The sequence below is a fragment of the Canis aureus genome, chromosome 22, assembly GCF_053574225.1.
Source record: "Canis aureus isolate CA01 chromosome 22, VMU_Caureus_v.1.0, whole genome shotgun sequence".
Classification (NCBI taxonomy): domain Eukaryota; kingdom Metazoa; phylum Chordata; class Mammalia; order Carnivora; family Canidae; genus Canis; species Canis aureus.
In genome coordinates, this window is record NC_135632.1 from 49,211,655 (window position 1) to 49,230,062 (window position 18,408).

At 42.0% G+C, this 18,408-nt stretch overlaps 1 protein-coding gene across 3 annotated transcripts in view; it reads right to left on the minus strand.

The window, feature by feature from the left end:
- UBP1 (upstream binding protein 1) overlaps nucleotides 1–18,408 on the minus strand; it is a 52,985-nt gene that overhangs the window by 8,753 nt on the left and 25,824 nt on the right. Inside the window, exons 4-13 of one of the 3 annotated variants that reach the window (XM_077865937.1) lie at nucleotides 14,256–14,361; nucleotides 13,474–13,580; nucleotides 11,804–11,956; nucleotides 11,592–11,702; nucleotides 11,050–11,157; nucleotides 5,833–5,936; nucleotides 3,873–3,927; nucleotides 3,495–3,588; nucleotides 607–697; nucleotides 115–441 (exon numbers count right to left, since the gene is read on the minus strand). In XM_077865937.1, the coding sequence (XP_077722063.1) occupies nucleotides 363–441; nucleotides 607–697; nucleotides 3,495–3,588; nucleotides 3,873–3,927; nucleotides 5,833–5,936; nucleotides 11,050–11,157; nucleotides 11,592–11,702; nucleotides 11,804–11,956; nucleotides 13,474–13,580; nucleotides 14,256–14,361 (1,008 nt within the window). In that variant the 3' untranslated portion in view covers nucleotides 115–362. Of the gene's footprint in view, nucleotides 1–114; nucleotides 442–606; nucleotides 698–3,494; nucleotides 3,589–3,872; nucleotides 3,928–5,832; nucleotides 5,937–11,049; nucleotides 11,158–11,591; nucleotides 11,703–11,803; nucleotides 11,957–13,473; nucleotides 13,581–14,255; nucleotides 14,362–18,408 lie in introns of those variants that run through there. The other 2 variants (XM_077865935.1, XM_077865936.1) reach the window with 2 other exon arrangements.

Here is an 18,408-nt window from a genome sequence, read left to right on the forward strand (position 1 = left end):
ACACACACCTCACACCAACTATCACAGGTGGTCTAATCTGATGATCCAGACTCTAAACCATTGAGAGGGTCTGTCAGATGCTGGTAAATTTAAGTTTCAAGATTAAGTCAGCAATTTAAAGTTAGTAAGATTCAATTTTAATGGAATTCTCACACCACAAGTCTAGAAATAGCAATGATAATAAATGGATCTTAAAAGCCAGAAAAGTTTACAATTCCATCATTTTCATTCACAATTAGAAGTTTACATTTTTAACAACTGTTTAGTAGTAGTCACATGACCTTGAAAAACCAGAGATTTGTATCGCTCACCTAAATGAGGAGTTTGTTTTCTTGGCAACAAACCCAGTCGTCTTCAAGAAATCAGTACTGCCCATGTGCATTCCTAGTCTTACAGTCTACCTCTGCCCTCATCAGTGCCTGCATCATATCTGGGCCTGCCCTGAAGGTGCACACAAAACAGTCTTCTTGTGAGCACAATGCCGCCATGCCCCAAGTGCACAGGCGCACGCCAACCTAGCACGGTTACACATTCTGCCCCAATTCCCCACACAAAGGTACAACCTAATTTCGAGCAAATGGTTCCTTTTAAAACACAGTATTTTACCTTGACTTCAGTGAATTATAGAGCCGAATTCCATCGGCTGCACCACAAATTTGTACTAAATCTTCCTTTGTCAGTTTTAATAAGTCGGCACCTGGAGAACAGTAGAAAGAGATTCTTCTCAAAGAGATGGAAAAAGAACAAGCAGAACTGGCTGCTTTACAGCATCTGTCTTCACACAGTGAACCGTCCCTCAAAACCATCACGGTCTCCCATATGTACGCTCATACACGCAAACACAAGAGCACCCACAGAGCCTCCCCCCACCCCCATGCTGGCACTCCCATGTTATGTACTGAGGAGGAGCTCAGAAGCCCAGAGGAAGGTCAATCAGAATGGCGAGCGGGGCCTACTGGACTGCCTGTTCCCAATACATGACTTCACCTGGTCTTGGCTGGCTGGTGGTCGTGTGGGTAAACATAAATCTGACCCCAGACATTTAACCTTGAGATCACAATAATAATGTTTTATTTTACAAAAAGAGGATATGGAAGTCTAGAGTTTTGGGGACTCGCCCAAGTTGGTAGCAGAGCTGGGACCAGGCCTCTTTACACTTCAACATGTAAATGTTCTGCAACATAACTCTGTCACAGCAGCCAGTTTTAATATGAAAGGGAAAGCATGACACAGAACTGCATATCACCTTAAGACTGCCCCCACAAATCGCTGCTAAGTGTAAGCGCTTGGTAACTAGGATGTGCTTTAAAATACAACAGAAAAGCAGGAGAGGGAACGGTAGAGAGCAAGACTGACCAAAGGCTGGGGTTGGATACATGAAGTTCATCCCACTTTCCTACTTTTTATGCTTCATTGTGTCCATAATCTCCTCTTTCCCTTCATTAACACTCATGATGTGGTTTACTGGTACAGTTCAAGTACCCTCTGGGATTAAGACAGGACTTCCATGTAATAAATACCCACTTAGGTATGTAACAAGATAATGGAGTTATCTTTCTATTTTTGATTGAAGGCTTGCAGGGGAGAACCTACTGACTTCCTAGCTTGTAAAAGAAAAGACCAGGAAAGCCCACCACCATCAAGCAGACACTCAAGGTGTCGGTTTTCAGAGCTGGGGAAGCGAAGACTGGCTACCTCCCCCAGGGCCCAGAGCTGTGGCCAGAGATGTGTGTGTGCATCTCCTTGACCTGCACACAGCCTTTTGTGAAGGTGAGTGCCTAGAGGTTCAGGGCGGCAGCCTCCCTGTCCCCCCTCCCCATTCTACTGCTGGGAGCTCCTGCAAGAGAGAAATGCAAGAGGCCAGCTCCACATTTTCCAGACAGAAACACACACTCATCTAACAGGACCTCCCTCAGCTCCCACTGCCAGAGCTCTTCATAGCTCTGCTCTTCCCGTGTCTTTCCTGTGAGGGTTGAACATGCATCTTGCCTACACACTGAAATTTTTAGATTTTCAATTTTCCAGATAAAGATACAATCATATATAAATGTGGCTACAAGCTAGCAACACTTTTATCCAGTACTTTAATTTTGAAGAGACAAAGAGCTACACAGGGAATGACTACTCATTGCACAACGTCACAATAAATGGCTGACAGAATAGGAAACTGTGTCCTTTGTGAAATCAAACTTTCCCCTAGGTCAGGTGTGTGCACATAGTTCTGTCCTCTTCAAAGGCTCACACTCCATTTCCCTGGCCCCACAGCACTGCGGGCCAGGCAAGCTCACTACCAGTTTACTGTGGCCTGGCAATTCTCAGGGGGTGTTTAGCCAGGCTGTGTTAGGCAAAGGGTCCTACAGCCAAATATACTTGGGAAATGCTGCTTCTGTCCCACATGGTATTTCTATCTCTGTCCCTCTCAACAGGTTTCTTACAGCACCACTGCAAGCACCTTGCTTGGTCCCTTTTAAAATTCCATCAACAGGGACACTAGGGTGGCTCAGTCAATTAAGCATCTGATGCCTGGTTTCAACTTGATCTCATGGGTTGTGAGATCAAGCCCCCGAGTCAGGCTCCACACTTGGCAGGAGTCTGCTTGGATATTCTTTCTCTCTGCTCCTTCCCCAACTCTTTCTCTTATATAAGTAAATAAAATCTTTTTTAAAAATTCCACATACTCCCTTAGCTAACTCAGCAAGAAAAACCTTAAGTATACAAACACTATACCTGAGTAGATTCATAGCACATACTCCACCAGCAATAAAACAGAACTATTGATAAACATTATCACTCGGATGGACTCAAGGGCATTATGTTGAGGGGGAAAAAGCCAACCTCAAAAGGTCACATACTATGTAATTCCATATATCTGACATTCTCAAAATGACAAAATCCAAGAGACAGAACACAGATTAATGATTGCCAGGGAGTAGGTATGGTGGGGGAGGAGCAGGGTAGTATAAAGGTGGTGATGGCATCCTTGTGGTGATGGCATAATTCTGTATCTTAACTTTGGTGGTGGTGATACGAATCCATACATGTGATAAAATGACACAGAACTATATACACACTTTGCACCAACGTCTATTTCCCAGTTTTGATACGATACTACAATTATATGAGAAACTGAGAGAAGGGTACACAAAACATCTCTGTGCTATCTTTGCAACATACTGTAAAGCAAAAAATTACTTTACAATAAAATGAATAAAATGAGACAGATTGCATAGAACTATATATACCTGTACAAAAATGAAGGTACATTAAATTGGTGAATCAGTGGATCGTACTGACGTCAGTTTCCTGGTGTAAGAGGGACACATGATGTTACCACCAGGTGAAACTGGAGAACAGGTACATAGGACTTCCTGCTAAGTGTTTTGACAACCTCTTATGAATCCATAATTACTTCAATTTTTTAAAAAATTAAGGTTAATAAAAGTTCAGAAACAAGCACAAAACACACATGTACACAAACACGAACACAAACATACCTGAAAAATTGGAAAACAGTCTTGTGTATGAAGAGAATCTGTTTTTGAGGAGCCATTGTTGTGTTTCCTGGATCGTGGCTGAAGGCTGAAGTTGCTATTAACAAAGAAAAAATGAACAGAAACACAAGAAACTATTCAAACTTACAAAAACAAAAACAAAAAAACCCCCAAAAAAACCAAATCCCAAGTGGCTGGCATGTTATGAAGAACAATATTCACACAAAACACAGAAATCCTCCAAGTTTAAAGTAAAAAAAACACCCAAGAGGAAGACAGGTGTGACTACTCAGGGACCCAACAATGCCTTGGCTCTCTGTAAGAGCCTTACAAATGCAGGCCCCTCAGAGCTTCAGGCAGCTTCAGGGAGAACATACTTACTTCACTGCAGGCCTGTGAAACTCCATCTCCCTGATGATTTGGGGAAGAAGAATTGCTGGGGAGAATGGAGGGAAGGAAAAGAGAATTATTTCATATATACATCTATATGTATACATATACACACATATTTAAATCAAGATTTAAAAGCTATCAAACTGGGTAAATTTAACATAGTATCGGAGGACAGAGAGTATAAATTTGTGATTTAAGAATGCTGGCACCCCTGGTCAGGGAGTGAGGACAAAGAAAATGACTGTTGATTTGTGACTCCTCCTTCTCCAGCAGGTATAGTAAGAATTGCAAGTTTTAATTGCAATTAAAAAAGAATTCCAATTATCTCCAGGGGTGCCAGGAAAATGAAGGATACTCATTCATTTTAGTAAGGAAAAATACAAGAATCAGGATAAACAGTTAACAGTAAATTGCCACATACACACACACTTTAAGAAAATAAGGAGCTCTTAAAAAAAAGAAAGAAAGAAAGAAAATAAGGAGCTCTAACAAAGGGTCCTAAGTAAAAATGGAAAGTGAGATCCCTTTAAATAATACATGTACCCATGATAAAAGAGGGGGAAATCCAGGGCAACAAAAGGAACAAAGGGTGCCACCCCCCTTGAGTTTTTAAGGTAACTCCATGGGGGAGCATGGCACTTCCTGGTCCTGGGCTCAGACTCCTTTCTTAGCACCTGTACTTCAATGACTTAAGTTATGATCTGACCAGTGATTGTCCTTCCTGACCCTCTGGGACAGGAGGGTGTGTGTCACTTGTGGAGCACAGCTCCCAGACAGTGCGGGCCCACAGCCCGCTTCTGGGGTCATAAGCGTCGCCTGAGACATCCCAGCCTGTGCTGTGAGACTAGTGGCGCCCCCAGAGGGCACGTGCCAGGGCCTGGTCTCCCGGACCAGAGTCCAAGCACCTGCTCCTCCTCGTAAAGTACCAACATCTACCAGATGAACTGCCTACCATCTCTTCATCTCCACAGGGAAAAGCAGGTTTTTGTTTTTCTTATCAGACTGTTACAGACTGAATTCCTGTGTGCCCTCCAAATGCGCATGCTGACCAACCTTGTCCCCCCTGACCTGACAGCGTGACTGAGGCGGGGCCGCTGGGAGGTGGGGTGTCCACTCCACCGTGTGAGGACCCAGGAGGCATCTGCAACCCAGGGGGCCCTCACCAGAACCTACCCTGACCTCACATGTCCAGTTCCACAACAGCAAGAAGCAAGTTTCTGTTGCTCTACAGCTCCAGTCACAGCCGCCAGGGCTGCCCAAGACAGGATGCTAAGTGTAAGAAAGAGAAGCCTTCCTTCCCAGCTGGAAACTTCCTGACTGCAGGGAACTTCTGAGGTGACCTGCTTGGGCCGTTCAGAAAAGCCCCAGGAAGGCCCCTGCTCCCGGCACCGCGCGGCCCCCACAGGACCCCGGCCCCCACCCGGAGCCCCTGGGCTACACAGATGCCAATCAGAGCCGCAGAACAAAAGAGAACAAGTCCACCATCACCATTTCTCAAACCACAGCACTTTCAGAAACTGAAAGCCTTTCCTTTAAATTTAAAGACTTACCTAAATCAATCAATCATGTGTTGTGGGGGTTGTGGGGCAGAAAACGGCTCTCGTTTGATATGGTGCATACGTCGAACGCAACCTGAACACATCCACATCACAGTGCACTGTACAACTCACTGCCCTTTTCCACCCACAGACTCCACTCATGTTTTCTCTCACAAAGGATATATCTTAAAAACACCTCCTTTTCTACAATTTCCACAGCTGTGAATGTGTGAGGCACAAAGGGCTAAGAGCAAAATGGCTGGCGGGCAAAGAAAAGTCTCCTTTCACACTGAGGAGGCTAGCTCCCATGACTGGAAACCTCAGCAAAGGAGATGCTGGAAGCTGAGCACAAGAACAGCATAGGAGCCTGGCACGGCCAGGCCTGGGGGAGCGGCGGCACGAAGCGGTACCTGTCGGGGACGCTGCAAGTGCCCTGCTGTGGGGACGTGAAGGCGGGCGCTGTGGAAGGGCTGCTATTCACGTAGGCTGTGGGGGTATCGGGCCATGGAGAACACTGAGGGCAGAAACAAAAACAAATTAATGAGATGGTTTTAGAAGTGTATAGAAGAAATATTTTTCTAAGTCACTCTCTAGTCTGGCCAAATGTGAGGTTATCAAACACAAGACACCTGACAATCAAGCAACCTCACAGAAACATAGCAAATTTACTTCTGTGCGCCTTTACCTGCCACCTGCATCTACACACTGATTAGCCTCAGGGAGACCTAAAGTGATAAGAACAGCAAAAATGTATGCAGGCATTTTTAATGTACACGTCTGCACCACTGGCTTTCAAGAACTTTCACTCTCCTCTTTATGAGTTCTGTAGCAGGCACCTATCAAGGTTTAGAACAGCAGAGGCAGGAATGGGTTCACAGGTGACATGAGACCAACAGTGACCAGGATGGGGGCTCTGTCCCATTAGCTCGCCTTTGTCCTCTCACCCAAGGAGCAGCCTCACCAGTACCCAACTGATTCGTCGATTCCTCTAAAATTAATAATCCCTAAGCAAAGTGAGGCAGGCCTGGTATCAACATACAACAACATGTATCGTGCTGCTCATGTCTTTCCACCCATCTGCACAGGTTTATTATTTACAGTTTCTCAAAGGGGCATGGTGAGCTAGGGTGTTTTTAACTTCAGGTACCATTCCGACCAAATGTAGAACAAAGATACAAAGACGCATTGACTATTATCATCAGGAGACGTGAAGAAGCTAGAGTCAAAAGCATGCTGAGCGGGCTGAGCAGGCCAGGGCAACCACGTACAAGCCTTTCAACCTGAGCTACACACAGTGTGAGTCCACCTCCCTCACGTTCCATCTAGAGTGAGTCTGTGAGGATGGCCCCAGTTCCAAGGCACCCTTCAGAAATCACTCTTCTCCCATTTTATACAAAAAAGTTGTCATACCTCACCAGGGACAGGGGAGAGAAGACTCCCCAAACCAAGCAAAAGACCGTTCAAAGATACTAGGATAAACAAAAATATATATGACCTCCAAACATTTCTGTGTGTCTTCAAACTTCCTGCCTTCAAAAACTTCAGGAGACCTGCTGTCAGCTGACAGACTGAAATGATCTACCAGTTCATACAAAAATAGGTCACTGGGATCTTGTGCAGATGACTCAAAAGGAATTCCAAGACCTGAATGACACTGCTCAACGAAAAATAAGCACATCTAAACAAGTTTCTCTTACCTACAAAAACATCTAGAATTTGAGTGCATACTACTACCCTCATTCTTGATACATTTCCAATAACATTTCTACTTTTAACAACTATTTGTCAAAATGTATATGATTTGCTGTTTTGATAAACTGGTACCACAATAAGTAGTTTTCAATTTATTGGGACACCTGCCTGGCTGGCTCAGTCAGCAGAGCATGTGATGCTTGATCTTGATCTTGGGATGAGTTTAAGCCCCATGTTGATTATAGAGTTTACTTTAAAAAAAAAAAAAAAAAATCTCAACTGACTTATGAGCCTTATGGTCAGAGGAAATTTTAAATTTCAATTTCTGTAAGTTTGTCATAAAGAAGTAACTAGGGTGATCATTTAAAGATTTTCAAGCAGGGGCACCTGGGTGGCTCAGTTAGTTTTGCATCTGACTTTTGATTTCGCCTCAGGTCATGATTTCAGGGTTGTGAGATTGAACCCCATGCTGGGCTCTGCACTCAGCAGTCTGCTTCTTTCCCTCCCCTCTCTCCCTCTACCCTCCCACCCCTTCCCCCTCTTGCTTGCCCATGCATTGTCTCTCTCTCAAATAAATAAATAAATAAATAAATAAATAAATAAATAAATCTTTTTTTTTTTTAAGTTTTTTTTTTGGCATAAAAGTATGTCATATTGGGATGAAATTATTTATAGGCAGTGGAAAAGAAAATGGTCTTCTTGGGGATCCCTGGGTGGCTCAGCGGTTTAGCACCTGCCTTCAGCCCAGGGCGTGATCCTGGAGTCCCGGGATCGAGTCCCACATCGGGCTCCCTGCATGGAGCCTGCTTCTCCCTCTGCCTGTGTGTCTGCCTCTCTCTCTCTGTGTCTCTCATGAATAAATAAATTTAAAAAATCTTTAAAAAAAAAAAAAAAAGAAAAGAAAGAAAATGGTCTTCTTTGCAACTGTTTACATTCATGATGAAAAGTTTCATGTCAACCTCAAAATATGTAAGGGAGTATATACTTTTTCAAAATTATTTTGAGTATAGAAGGGTCTAGACCCCAGTGTGAACGAGCTAAGAAACTGTGAAGCACTGTGAGGGCAGAAACTAGTCTCCTCGATGGTTACAGGTGCTTACAACATGTCTGACGTCCAACAGAAGTATGGACAGAAGGAAAATAAAATAGAAATCCCAAGCTCTTCCCATTCTTTACAACCACCCATTATGTGCCCCCTTAAAAATGGGAAAAGTGACTACAGAGTTGTTTCAACTACCAACTTTCTTAAAGAGCAATCTACTCTAGCTGGATAGCACTGGTGAACTCACTGCACACATACCAATTTCACTAGAAAGGATCTTTCAGTTGTACTTCCTCCTTTTAAACTAGGGCCTTGTTTCTCTCTTCATCTTACAAAACAGTACCTCCTTGGCTTGTGCGGTCTGAGGAACCCAACTGGTAGATCTAATAGCTTTCTGGGTGTCACATGTTCATCATCATCTCCACTGGCTGGAAGATTATTTCCTTACTACACCACCCCCCCCAGAAACAAAATACTACAACGCAGCCTAACTTGCACATCTGAGTGAGGTAAACCTTATAACATCAGGCCCCCTCCACATCTGCTCTGTTAACACTACCAGCTATCTGAGGAAACGAAGCCATCAAAAGGCTTCAAGTTAACACGGCACAGTAATATGGCAGAGCCACCAAATGTACAGAACCTCCATATACACACCTATTTCACTTGCACACATCGAGATTCCTTTAACAGTAGAAAAGCACAGCTGCTAACATCTGACATCTAAAACTTGTCCAATAAATAGGAGGCCCTACTCACTGAACACCAAACTGGTCCTCCTGGGAGGCCTCAGCTCCTAGGGAATAATGGGTGGCAGGTTCTGAAATGGCCCCCCTACCCATGTCTCACAGGTTCCTCTTCCAGTCTCCACCCAGGAGGGCAAGGACAGATTGAAGAAGACTTTCACAATGTTTCTACTACTCTGTCATGCCTCCCAGCCTCCCTGTCTTCAATGTGAGCAATGCTACACTGTGCTGAGTCTGTAATTTGTGATGGCTACAGCAACAGCTGGCTTGGACTTTTGTGGGCACCGTTCTGCTGCATGTAAACAAAATCCCTCCCCCTTAAGATTGGAAAATGCCAACCCACCCTAGACCGTAGACAATAGCGGCCCCCTTGTGAGCCAGTAAAATACAGCTCGGAGACAGAGGCTGGCAGATGCCTTAAGGGGTTTGTCAGGTAGCAGCTCTTCGGAACCAACAGCAGGGCCTCCATGCAGTTGGGACCATTTCATAGCACCTTTTAACAGGTGAACCTCACCTCCCATCCTAAAGAAAGCCACTGTCACTATCCAAGAGCTGTGAGCAACGCTGGCCTTTCTTTGTAGACACTTACAGAAATAGAGGAAATGCTATGGACTTTTTTAAGGTATTAATCTGTACCTTGTTTTCAGACAGGTTTCAAAAAGGAGCTTTAACCACCCCCTAGAAGTATCTTACCAAACCAAACACAGCCCAGGGCAGTAAGCAACACGCTCCAGGAAGATGTGAAATCCCAGGCCAGTGAACTGCTGACGTTTTGCATACTTTAGGCTTGAGTTAAGAATCGTTAATGATTTACCAACAATTCTACCATCTCCAGATAAGCTCTGGATTATAACAGATTTCTTTAATTTATGAATTATCAGAACCCATTCCTTTTAATTAAATAGTTTCTAACAAGAGAGGAAAACTGATTTGAGTTACCAGGATCTCCCAGAAAAGTTTACCAAGAGCCATTTGTGAGTCTTCAGCTGGGAAACGAGAAGATTAAAAACATAAAACTGGAGGGGGCATTCCCGGGAAGGAGCAGTTGTTCCACACAACCAGAGAGCTCAGTTAAAGAAAATGCATCCTGTGTGCTCCCCATCCATCCAGATGACTACATGTGCATGGTTCTTGCCTATTTTCATGCAGTGCTTTGATTTGGAAAGGAGGTTCCTGTGATAGTGCCGGTGACTTGCAGAACCTCCAGAGAATCACACAGATGTGTAAGAGTGAAAATCCCCTGTCTGGCACCTTGATAGCATAAGCACTGCCATGATGGAGAGAGTGGCCATTGATATATATGATGATGGTTTAAAATAAATTTAAATAATTTAAAAAATTACAGAATGCTCTGTGTTTACATTTATTGTGGGGACATGGTGATCTAAGATTAAAGGACAGAATAAACCTTCCTAGACTGTTCAATGAAGAACTGGGTCATAAAATAAGGATCTGCTGCACTGAAGCTGACGAAGCCAAAACCCTTGACTGCATGTTCGGAGGACCAGGTCTGAGGGTAGTGAGGTGCGCTAGACTGGCCTGAAGCGTTAGATCATACTGCAGGAACCAAGAGGAAACACTGATGCGAAGGTTTCTACCAGTGCTGCCAAACAGGCTTTTAAAAGCACAGACACACACTCTTATACTACATGCAGGGAATTGTGACACAAAGTATTGAATGTTAATGTCAAGCTCGCTGCCATCATTTCTCTAAATATCCATGAAATTTTCTTAATCAGTTATACACATGAGAAAGCAAAACTTTTCTTTAATTACACAAAAATGATAACTATTTTACTAAAGAAAGTATTTTTATTAATTTCAGTGCTCTTGAAGGAAGTGTGTGTGCCAAGGAAAGAGAGGAAGGGAGGGAGAAGGGGAAGGAGACGGGGAGGGAACACATTTCTGGGTGTCGTTTCTCCCTCCAAAACCACCCAATATGGTCAACTTTGTTTTAAAGTGTTAGATTTAGGAAATTTTCCTCAGTGAGGAACAAACAGAAAGCAGGAAGTCTAAACAAAAGCAAATTAAATCAAGACAAGGACATCAAAAACAAATTTGGCTTTACTTTTCTGTGGAAGTCGATCCTATATCTAACACTGCACAAGGTTTCTTGCACAATGAAAAGAGAAGCAGAAGTCCCTTACACTGCCTCGCTTTGCCAGAGAATCACCGTAGTCTGCTGGCAAAGTCCGCTTGCTGGACTTTTTCTGCTCATGTTCAACTGCATCTTCAATTATAGGCTCAAGCCTCATCTGGACAAACACCAAAGATTGGGATCAATGTCTTTTCATTATACAAAGAAAGATCTAATACCCTGTTTTATGTCTCTGCAGTCCAATTAAACAAACGTATGACTAGCAGGATTCAAAGTTAAAGAAAATGCAAAACCCCAGCAGTGAAAAAAAGTCAGACATTCTAGGTCCCGACTTCATCTCTCGCCAACTTCAAGGTTTTGAAGGTCTGTTTCTGAGACCTGATTGGGATTTCAGCATCTTCATTCAACCCCACCCAGGAAACTTAATCTATTAAAACCCCCAAATTTAAGTAAAATCCTTTCCCCACAAATTTCACCAAGAACATTCTACCACCCCACCTTCCCGACCCCGCTACAGCGCAACTCCTCCTTAGAGAGTGCTGATATGCAAACCGCTCTCCTCCTCAGATACCAAACGCTACTGTGCGCTACCTCTGTAAGGATGGTGGTGTCATAGGACGGCTGATACTTTTCCTTCTCGTGAGCCGTTCTCTTCTCCATCTTCTCTCGGTCGGTTTTTTGTTTCCTATCCGCACCTTTAGGCTTGAAAACAAAGCAGATGATTTCATCCACTGGGCTGAAGATGGACAACTTCCAAGCAAAACTGGGCTTCAGTAACTAAAAGCCTTGTTTCTATGGCTCACCTTAAACACTTTGATTTGGCAGCTAGCTGAGTGTAGATGATCCGTGTATTCTCCATTTTCATTCTGCTTAAAGGTATCAACTTGAATCCTGAAAGGCACTCCCTTCTCACCACCATGCTTCCTTGGGGTAAACTCTGTGCTGATGCAGTGTACCTGAAAAACAACTCAAGCTGAAAGGGGACCCAACGGACCGTCCGCTGAGTCTCCTACTTTGCTCCTTCTCAGATGTCCTGCCACTGCCATAAATTCAAGATCCTTTCAAACTCCTGCATATTAGCCAGATGGCTGACATGAATTTTTTCCGTACGGCTTTCACAAATCCAACTGGGCCTTTCTGACCATTCTAGCAATGAGCTCTCTCCCAGTCCAGTGCCTCTCCTCGTCTAATGCAGGACTTGTTTGGATCATAGGTACATCTCCTACCCTCCACTCCGGACTGAATGATGCTCTCAGATCCGGACTCCCTGGCTCAGTCCACAGCATCCAACACCTCACTGCTGAGAGCTTCTGTTGTCTGCCCTCTTCTGTCACCACCTGGACTCTAGCCAGCCCAGCAGCTTACTGCTGTGTCTACACACACCAGCTGTGAGACCGCCTGGAGCAGGGCCACTATTCACCCTGCTTGGATCAATCCAAACTCTTCTGTCAACCTTCAAAGTTCACTGAGGACAACGCTCATTTCCCACCACTTCTGCCCCTCTCCCAATCCCAGCATGATGTCAACTAATGTGTACCATGCCCTAGTGATTATTGGTAGTATTTGGTAAACCACAAGAAACACACAAAATACTACAGATACTTAAAAAAACAAATATTCTTTACAGTTCACACAAATCAGACTTATGCTGATTAACAATTAAGCAATTTCCCTTTCTACATAAAGATTACCTTTTCGTATACAAGGTATAAAAACTACTACTGATTGCATTTTACATACATTGTTTTTTTAAAAATTCATCTCTTAGAGATACAAACTGAGTATTTATAAGTGAAATTAAATGCCTGGGAGTCGCTTTAAAGTATTCCATCAATAACTAAAACAAGGGAAACTACTACTAACTGCTGAAGCCAGATGATGGGTACCCTGAGGATTCATCATTATTATTCTTTTACTTTTGTGGGGCTTGAAATTTTCAATATTAGAATGTCTTTAAATTATACTAGAGAGAAAATCTTGAAACTGTACACTTTTCTCAATCCCACCCTTTTATTCTATTTTTTTAAGTAAACTCTACACCCAATGTGGAGTTTGAACTTACGACCCAGAGATCAGATTCGTACATCCTACAGACTGAGCCAGCCAGGTACCCCACTCCCATTCTATTTTAAACAGCAGCTTTTAAGTTCAAGAGAAATGTATCTTATGAACAATAAAAGTTTTGATTACTGTCACTATCAATGGTAAAAGTAACATTTGAATAATGCTTTACATGCCAGACTGTCTTTATATATATATATATTATACTGTCTACAAATGAGTCAGTAGATTAAGTCCAATTTAACAGCATATACATATGTAAGTTTAAAAGTGTGTAAAATAGAAAACATTACAAAAGAGCTTACAAACAAGCACTTAAAGAAGATACATTCATGTGTCAAGAATTCAATCTCATCTATGGCCTTCTAAATGCCTCAGCTAGCATGCTTCTAATAACATAAAAACTCCAAACCTGAATGAAAGCAGACGTGCGCTTTGCAGGGTCCCACAGAAATTCAACCGCATTTAACTGGCTTGGATTAGTCCTTGTGTCAATTATTCCCACAGACATTGGGATATCTGTATTTTAAAAAAAGTTACATAGAAACTCATTCACTACGGGTAACTAAAAAGCTTACAACTTACTATAATTACGTTCAAATGAAGCTATTACAGCTCTACACAGAACCTTTCCCTTCAATGCTTTCCCTGTCAACGGCTCAATAGGTGCTAACACTGAAACCCACCTAATGCCTATCAGACTTTCTCCCAGGATGGCTGGTGGTTTCTTTTCTTTTCTTTAATATTTTATTTATTTATTCATGAGAGACACACAGAGAGAGAAGCAGAGACACAGGCAGAGGGAGCAGCAGGCTCCTTGAGGGGAGCCTGATGCGAGACTTGATCCCAGGACCCTGAGATCACACCCTGCGCCAAAGGCAGATGCTCAACCACGAGCCACCCAGGCATCCCTTTCACCATGGTTTCTATCTCATTTTATTCAACATATGATGGATGGAGCCAACTGAGAATTAAATAAATGATTTTAAACCCCAAATTCTTGGTTTAGGTTCTTTTAGCACTAAAAGCCCACTTCATTTCTAAACCATAGAACAACTCAAGGCACACAGGATCTGCTAACATCAAAACTCTCTCCACCCAATTATACATGGTGCAGGTATACATGGCGCCTTCCCTACCCACCAGGCACACCTAAACAACTGCCTTCATCTCTCTTTTGACAGCCACTCGTACCTAAATCAAGAAGTCTGTCTCCTGGACGATTCCACTTCCAGCCTTCAAGCTGCTGATGCTCCGTATATTGTAGCCGTCTGTCATGGAATACAACTCTTATGATGCTCTATGGAACAAGTAGGGAAAATGAGTACTTTTAAACTGTTCCAGCTAACATGCAGAAGCATTTTCACTTGTTATGTATTAACCTCTAACAGAGGAGCATACCAAAAAAACAAAAAACAAACAAAAAAAAAACCTGCTTTAAACAACTTTCTATTATTTTTTTTAATTTATTTATTTATTTATTCATGATAGACACACACACAGAAAGAGAGAGAGAGATAGAGAGGCAGAGACACAGGCAGAGGGAGAAGCAGGCTCCATGCCTGGAGCCTGACATGGGACTCGATCCCGGGACTCCAGGATCATTCCCTGGGCCAAAGGCAGGTGCTAAACCACTGAGCCACCCAGGGATCCCCCTTTAAACACTTTCTAAGTGAACTGCTTTCTTGGAATAATATCTGGATTATGAGTATAATTATTTGGTGCAAGATTTGTAACTCGGAAATAAAAGGTGCAAATAAAATGGTTACTTAGGGAAAATTTCTATTTAAAATCTGATAGTGCAATTCAAAGTTAAGGTACATGCCCATAAAATCAGTGAGCAAGAACTCCATTTCTATGAAGAAAACATCAGATGCACACAGGAATTACTAAAATGAAAGGGCAGTATAAACAGAAACAAAGAAACCAAGGTACAATGGTAAAACTGTTCATTTAAAATAATAGTTGAGGGCAGCCCTGGTGGTGCAGCAGTTTGGTGCCGCCTGCAGCCCAGGGTGTGATCCTGGAGACCTGGGATCAAGTCCTACATCGGGCTCCCTTGTGTGGAGCCTGCTTCTCCCTCTGCCTGTGTCTCTACCTCTCTCTGTGTGTCTCTCCTGAATAAATAAAATCTTTATAAAAATAAAATAAAATCAATCAATAAAATAAAATAAAATAAATAAAATAAAATAAAAGTTGATAACTGAACTTCTTTAAAGATAGTCAAGGATGAGTACTAATATATAGAAATGCTGAATCATTATATTGTACCTGAAACCAATAACATGGCATGTTAACTATATTTTAATGAAATGAAAAAACAAAAGGATTGTCAAGGAACAGGTAGGGGAATCTGAAAAAAAAAAAAAAAAAGAAGAAGAAGAAGAAGAAGAACATATATGCAAAAGTCATCTCTACAATTTCACTTGCAAGAGGTTATCTGAGGTAAGCAAGGGAAAGGAAAAAAAAAAAAAAACCTCACAGGTAAACTTTATCCAAACAGGATGGTTTGTTCCCAGGGAAGACTTTACTCCACAAACTCTAGGCCAGCTCTCTGTTCTCCACCCATCCCTCTTTCGCCTCCCACAGGTTTGGGGTGCCAACTATTGTTCCATTCCAGGAACAGGAAAACAGGTCATCCAAATGCCTTCAGATACCACGTTTGCACTAATTCATGATTGTGACACATTTATATAGATAACTTTCTCATGATGCAATAAGATAATCGTATTTCTAACAGATGCTCTGGTATAAATAGGAAATAATTTGTTAGCAATACATACAAATACTATTTTAATGTGCCTGCCTTCCCTATCCACCAAGTACTGTCCAAAACATAGTAGATAAGTATTTTGAAGCAAACTATTTAAAATTAGCTATATCTTAATTTGAAATACAGTTGACCCTTGACAGGATGGAGATTAGGAGTGTTGAATTCCCACACAGTCAAAAATCCATGTATAACTTTTGATCCCCCCAAAACTTAACTACTTAACAGCTTACTGTTGACTAGATACTTTAGTGATAACATCAACAATTGAAAACATATATTTAGTATGTTATATATTATATGCCATATTCTTACAATAAAGCTAGAGAAAAGGAAATGGTTACTAAGAAAATCATAAAATACATTTACAGTACTATACCTTATTTATTGAAAAAAATCTGCCTGTAAATGGAACCATATCATTCAAACCTGTGTTGTTCAAGGGTCAACTGTAGTTTAAAGAGAGGCCAAGTCAGTCATCAGGACCAAAGTAGAAATCTACAGAGGCACAGTTGCTGCTCTGATTCATGTCTATCTGCCTTCCCCCACCTGCACCCACGTGTACAGGGCCTGCCCAGGCAGTCCACCAACACCCATGTCATGCTGCCACCCACTGGCAGCAAAAACCTCACAGGGAAGGTACACAGGCTGGCAGTGGCCCCTGGGTCACACTCACCAACACACTGAACTCAGAATAAAGTGCAGCACTGAAATGTCATGATTTTGATTCTTCCATATTTAGTAAGACCCAGACTGAATCCACAAGTTCAGATGGAAACAGTATGAGAATGTGGGTATCATTTGAGAGCTTTACTAAACCCCGTTCTAGATCAGACTAAGATAGTACAGTAAGGAATATGAAAGGAGAACCATACTTAAGAAGTGGCAATATATATAAGAAATCTTCTTAAATGCAATTTGAAGAGAAAAAAAAAAGTCATTAACTCAGACACCTAAACAACCAGCAACAGCTAAAGGGCCCTACCAATATGACGAATAGAATAAGCACCTCACTGAGTACAGTAAGCATGTTCAGCGAGTTCCAAAGCATCGCTGACACTCCAGCATTTGCTCCCCAGACTCCCCCACAGTAGCAGAGTCAAAGATCATGGGGCCAGGAATTAGGTAACAGACTGCTATGGAATATTTTGGGGATCTTCTTGGTAAAAAAGGATGTAATTTTTAAGAAATTCACCCTGCAGTCTTTGGCTGTAGCAGACTGTAGCTCTGAATCCTGGACCAGCTCTCAAGACTTAATTGGATGTGTTCTGGCACAGCCACCAAGTACCAGAAAAGGGGCTTTATCAAGTGGAAGATAAAACCAATTTAAGACCTTTTAAAAATTAACCTTTCCAATCCGGAGCTCTTTAAGGAAACTGATGTTTCCAAAGACAAATCCTGGTTTAATGTCAACAAAATATCCACTCTGTGCTTATAGGTGGATGGTTTCTCTACTGTCAACAGTTCACTATCTCATGATGCAGACTCATTTTTGCTGTAATTTCTTAACTTGCATTAATTTTGTATATTAAGTGTTTTTAATGTATTTTAATTTAGAACTAAGTCCAAGGAAGCTGAACTTAAAAAGCAGTCATGCAACAACTTAATTAATCCTTGGAATTACCATTCCAAGTTACTCTGACAGATATTTTTAGCTAGCTTACCAAAAGTATTTTAAACATTAAGTCTCCTCTAGTAGATGAGTTATTTCTAAATTTACCACCTATTTTACAGGGAAAAGCCAGCTTATCTTCACTGCTTCCAAAGGGACTTTCTCTAGTGCTTTGACTGAAACCTAAATTTGGAATTTGATCCACATGCCAAAGTTTGTTTTATTTTGCTCAGAATGCTGAACAGCTATGAATGATGAAATGATGAGCTTAGTTAAAATTACTGTTTAAAAGAGAAAATAAAATTATGAGTTAGTAAATTCTATAGTCTAGCAAGGAGAGAAGGAAGGAAGGGAGAGAGAGAAAAAAAGAAAAAAGCAAGCGCAAGCGGAAAGAGATACAACAAGCATGGCAAACTGACGATTCTTGTGGAAGTTGGTGGGAGAACTTTCATGTGCATCAATGATAGACATGTAGAGTTTATCATAAACGACCACATGATAGACACATATGGATGCATCATACCATTCTACTTCTGGGTTATGTTTGAATTTTAGCATAGAAGTAGTTTCTCAGTAGTGTTCTAACATTTTTGGATCCAGTTTTAAGGGTATCGATATGGGGCACATAATGTCTTACTCCAATTTATAGAGAAATCTACAATTTAAACAATTTTTCTATACTTCTATACTGATTAAAAAAAGAACAAAACCACATCTAACAGTCACCGAATACAACTTTCACAGAAACAGAAGGGTTCACCCACATCTTCAAAATATGTATATTGGTTGAATTTTATTTTTTACTTTATATAAGGATTTTATTTATTTGATAGAGAGCGAGCGCACGTGTGCACACACACAAGCAGGGGGTACAGCAGGCAGAGGGAGAGGGAGAAGCAGGCTCCTGGCTGAGCAGGGAGCCCAATGCAGGATTTGATCCCTGGACCCTGGGATCGTGATCTGAG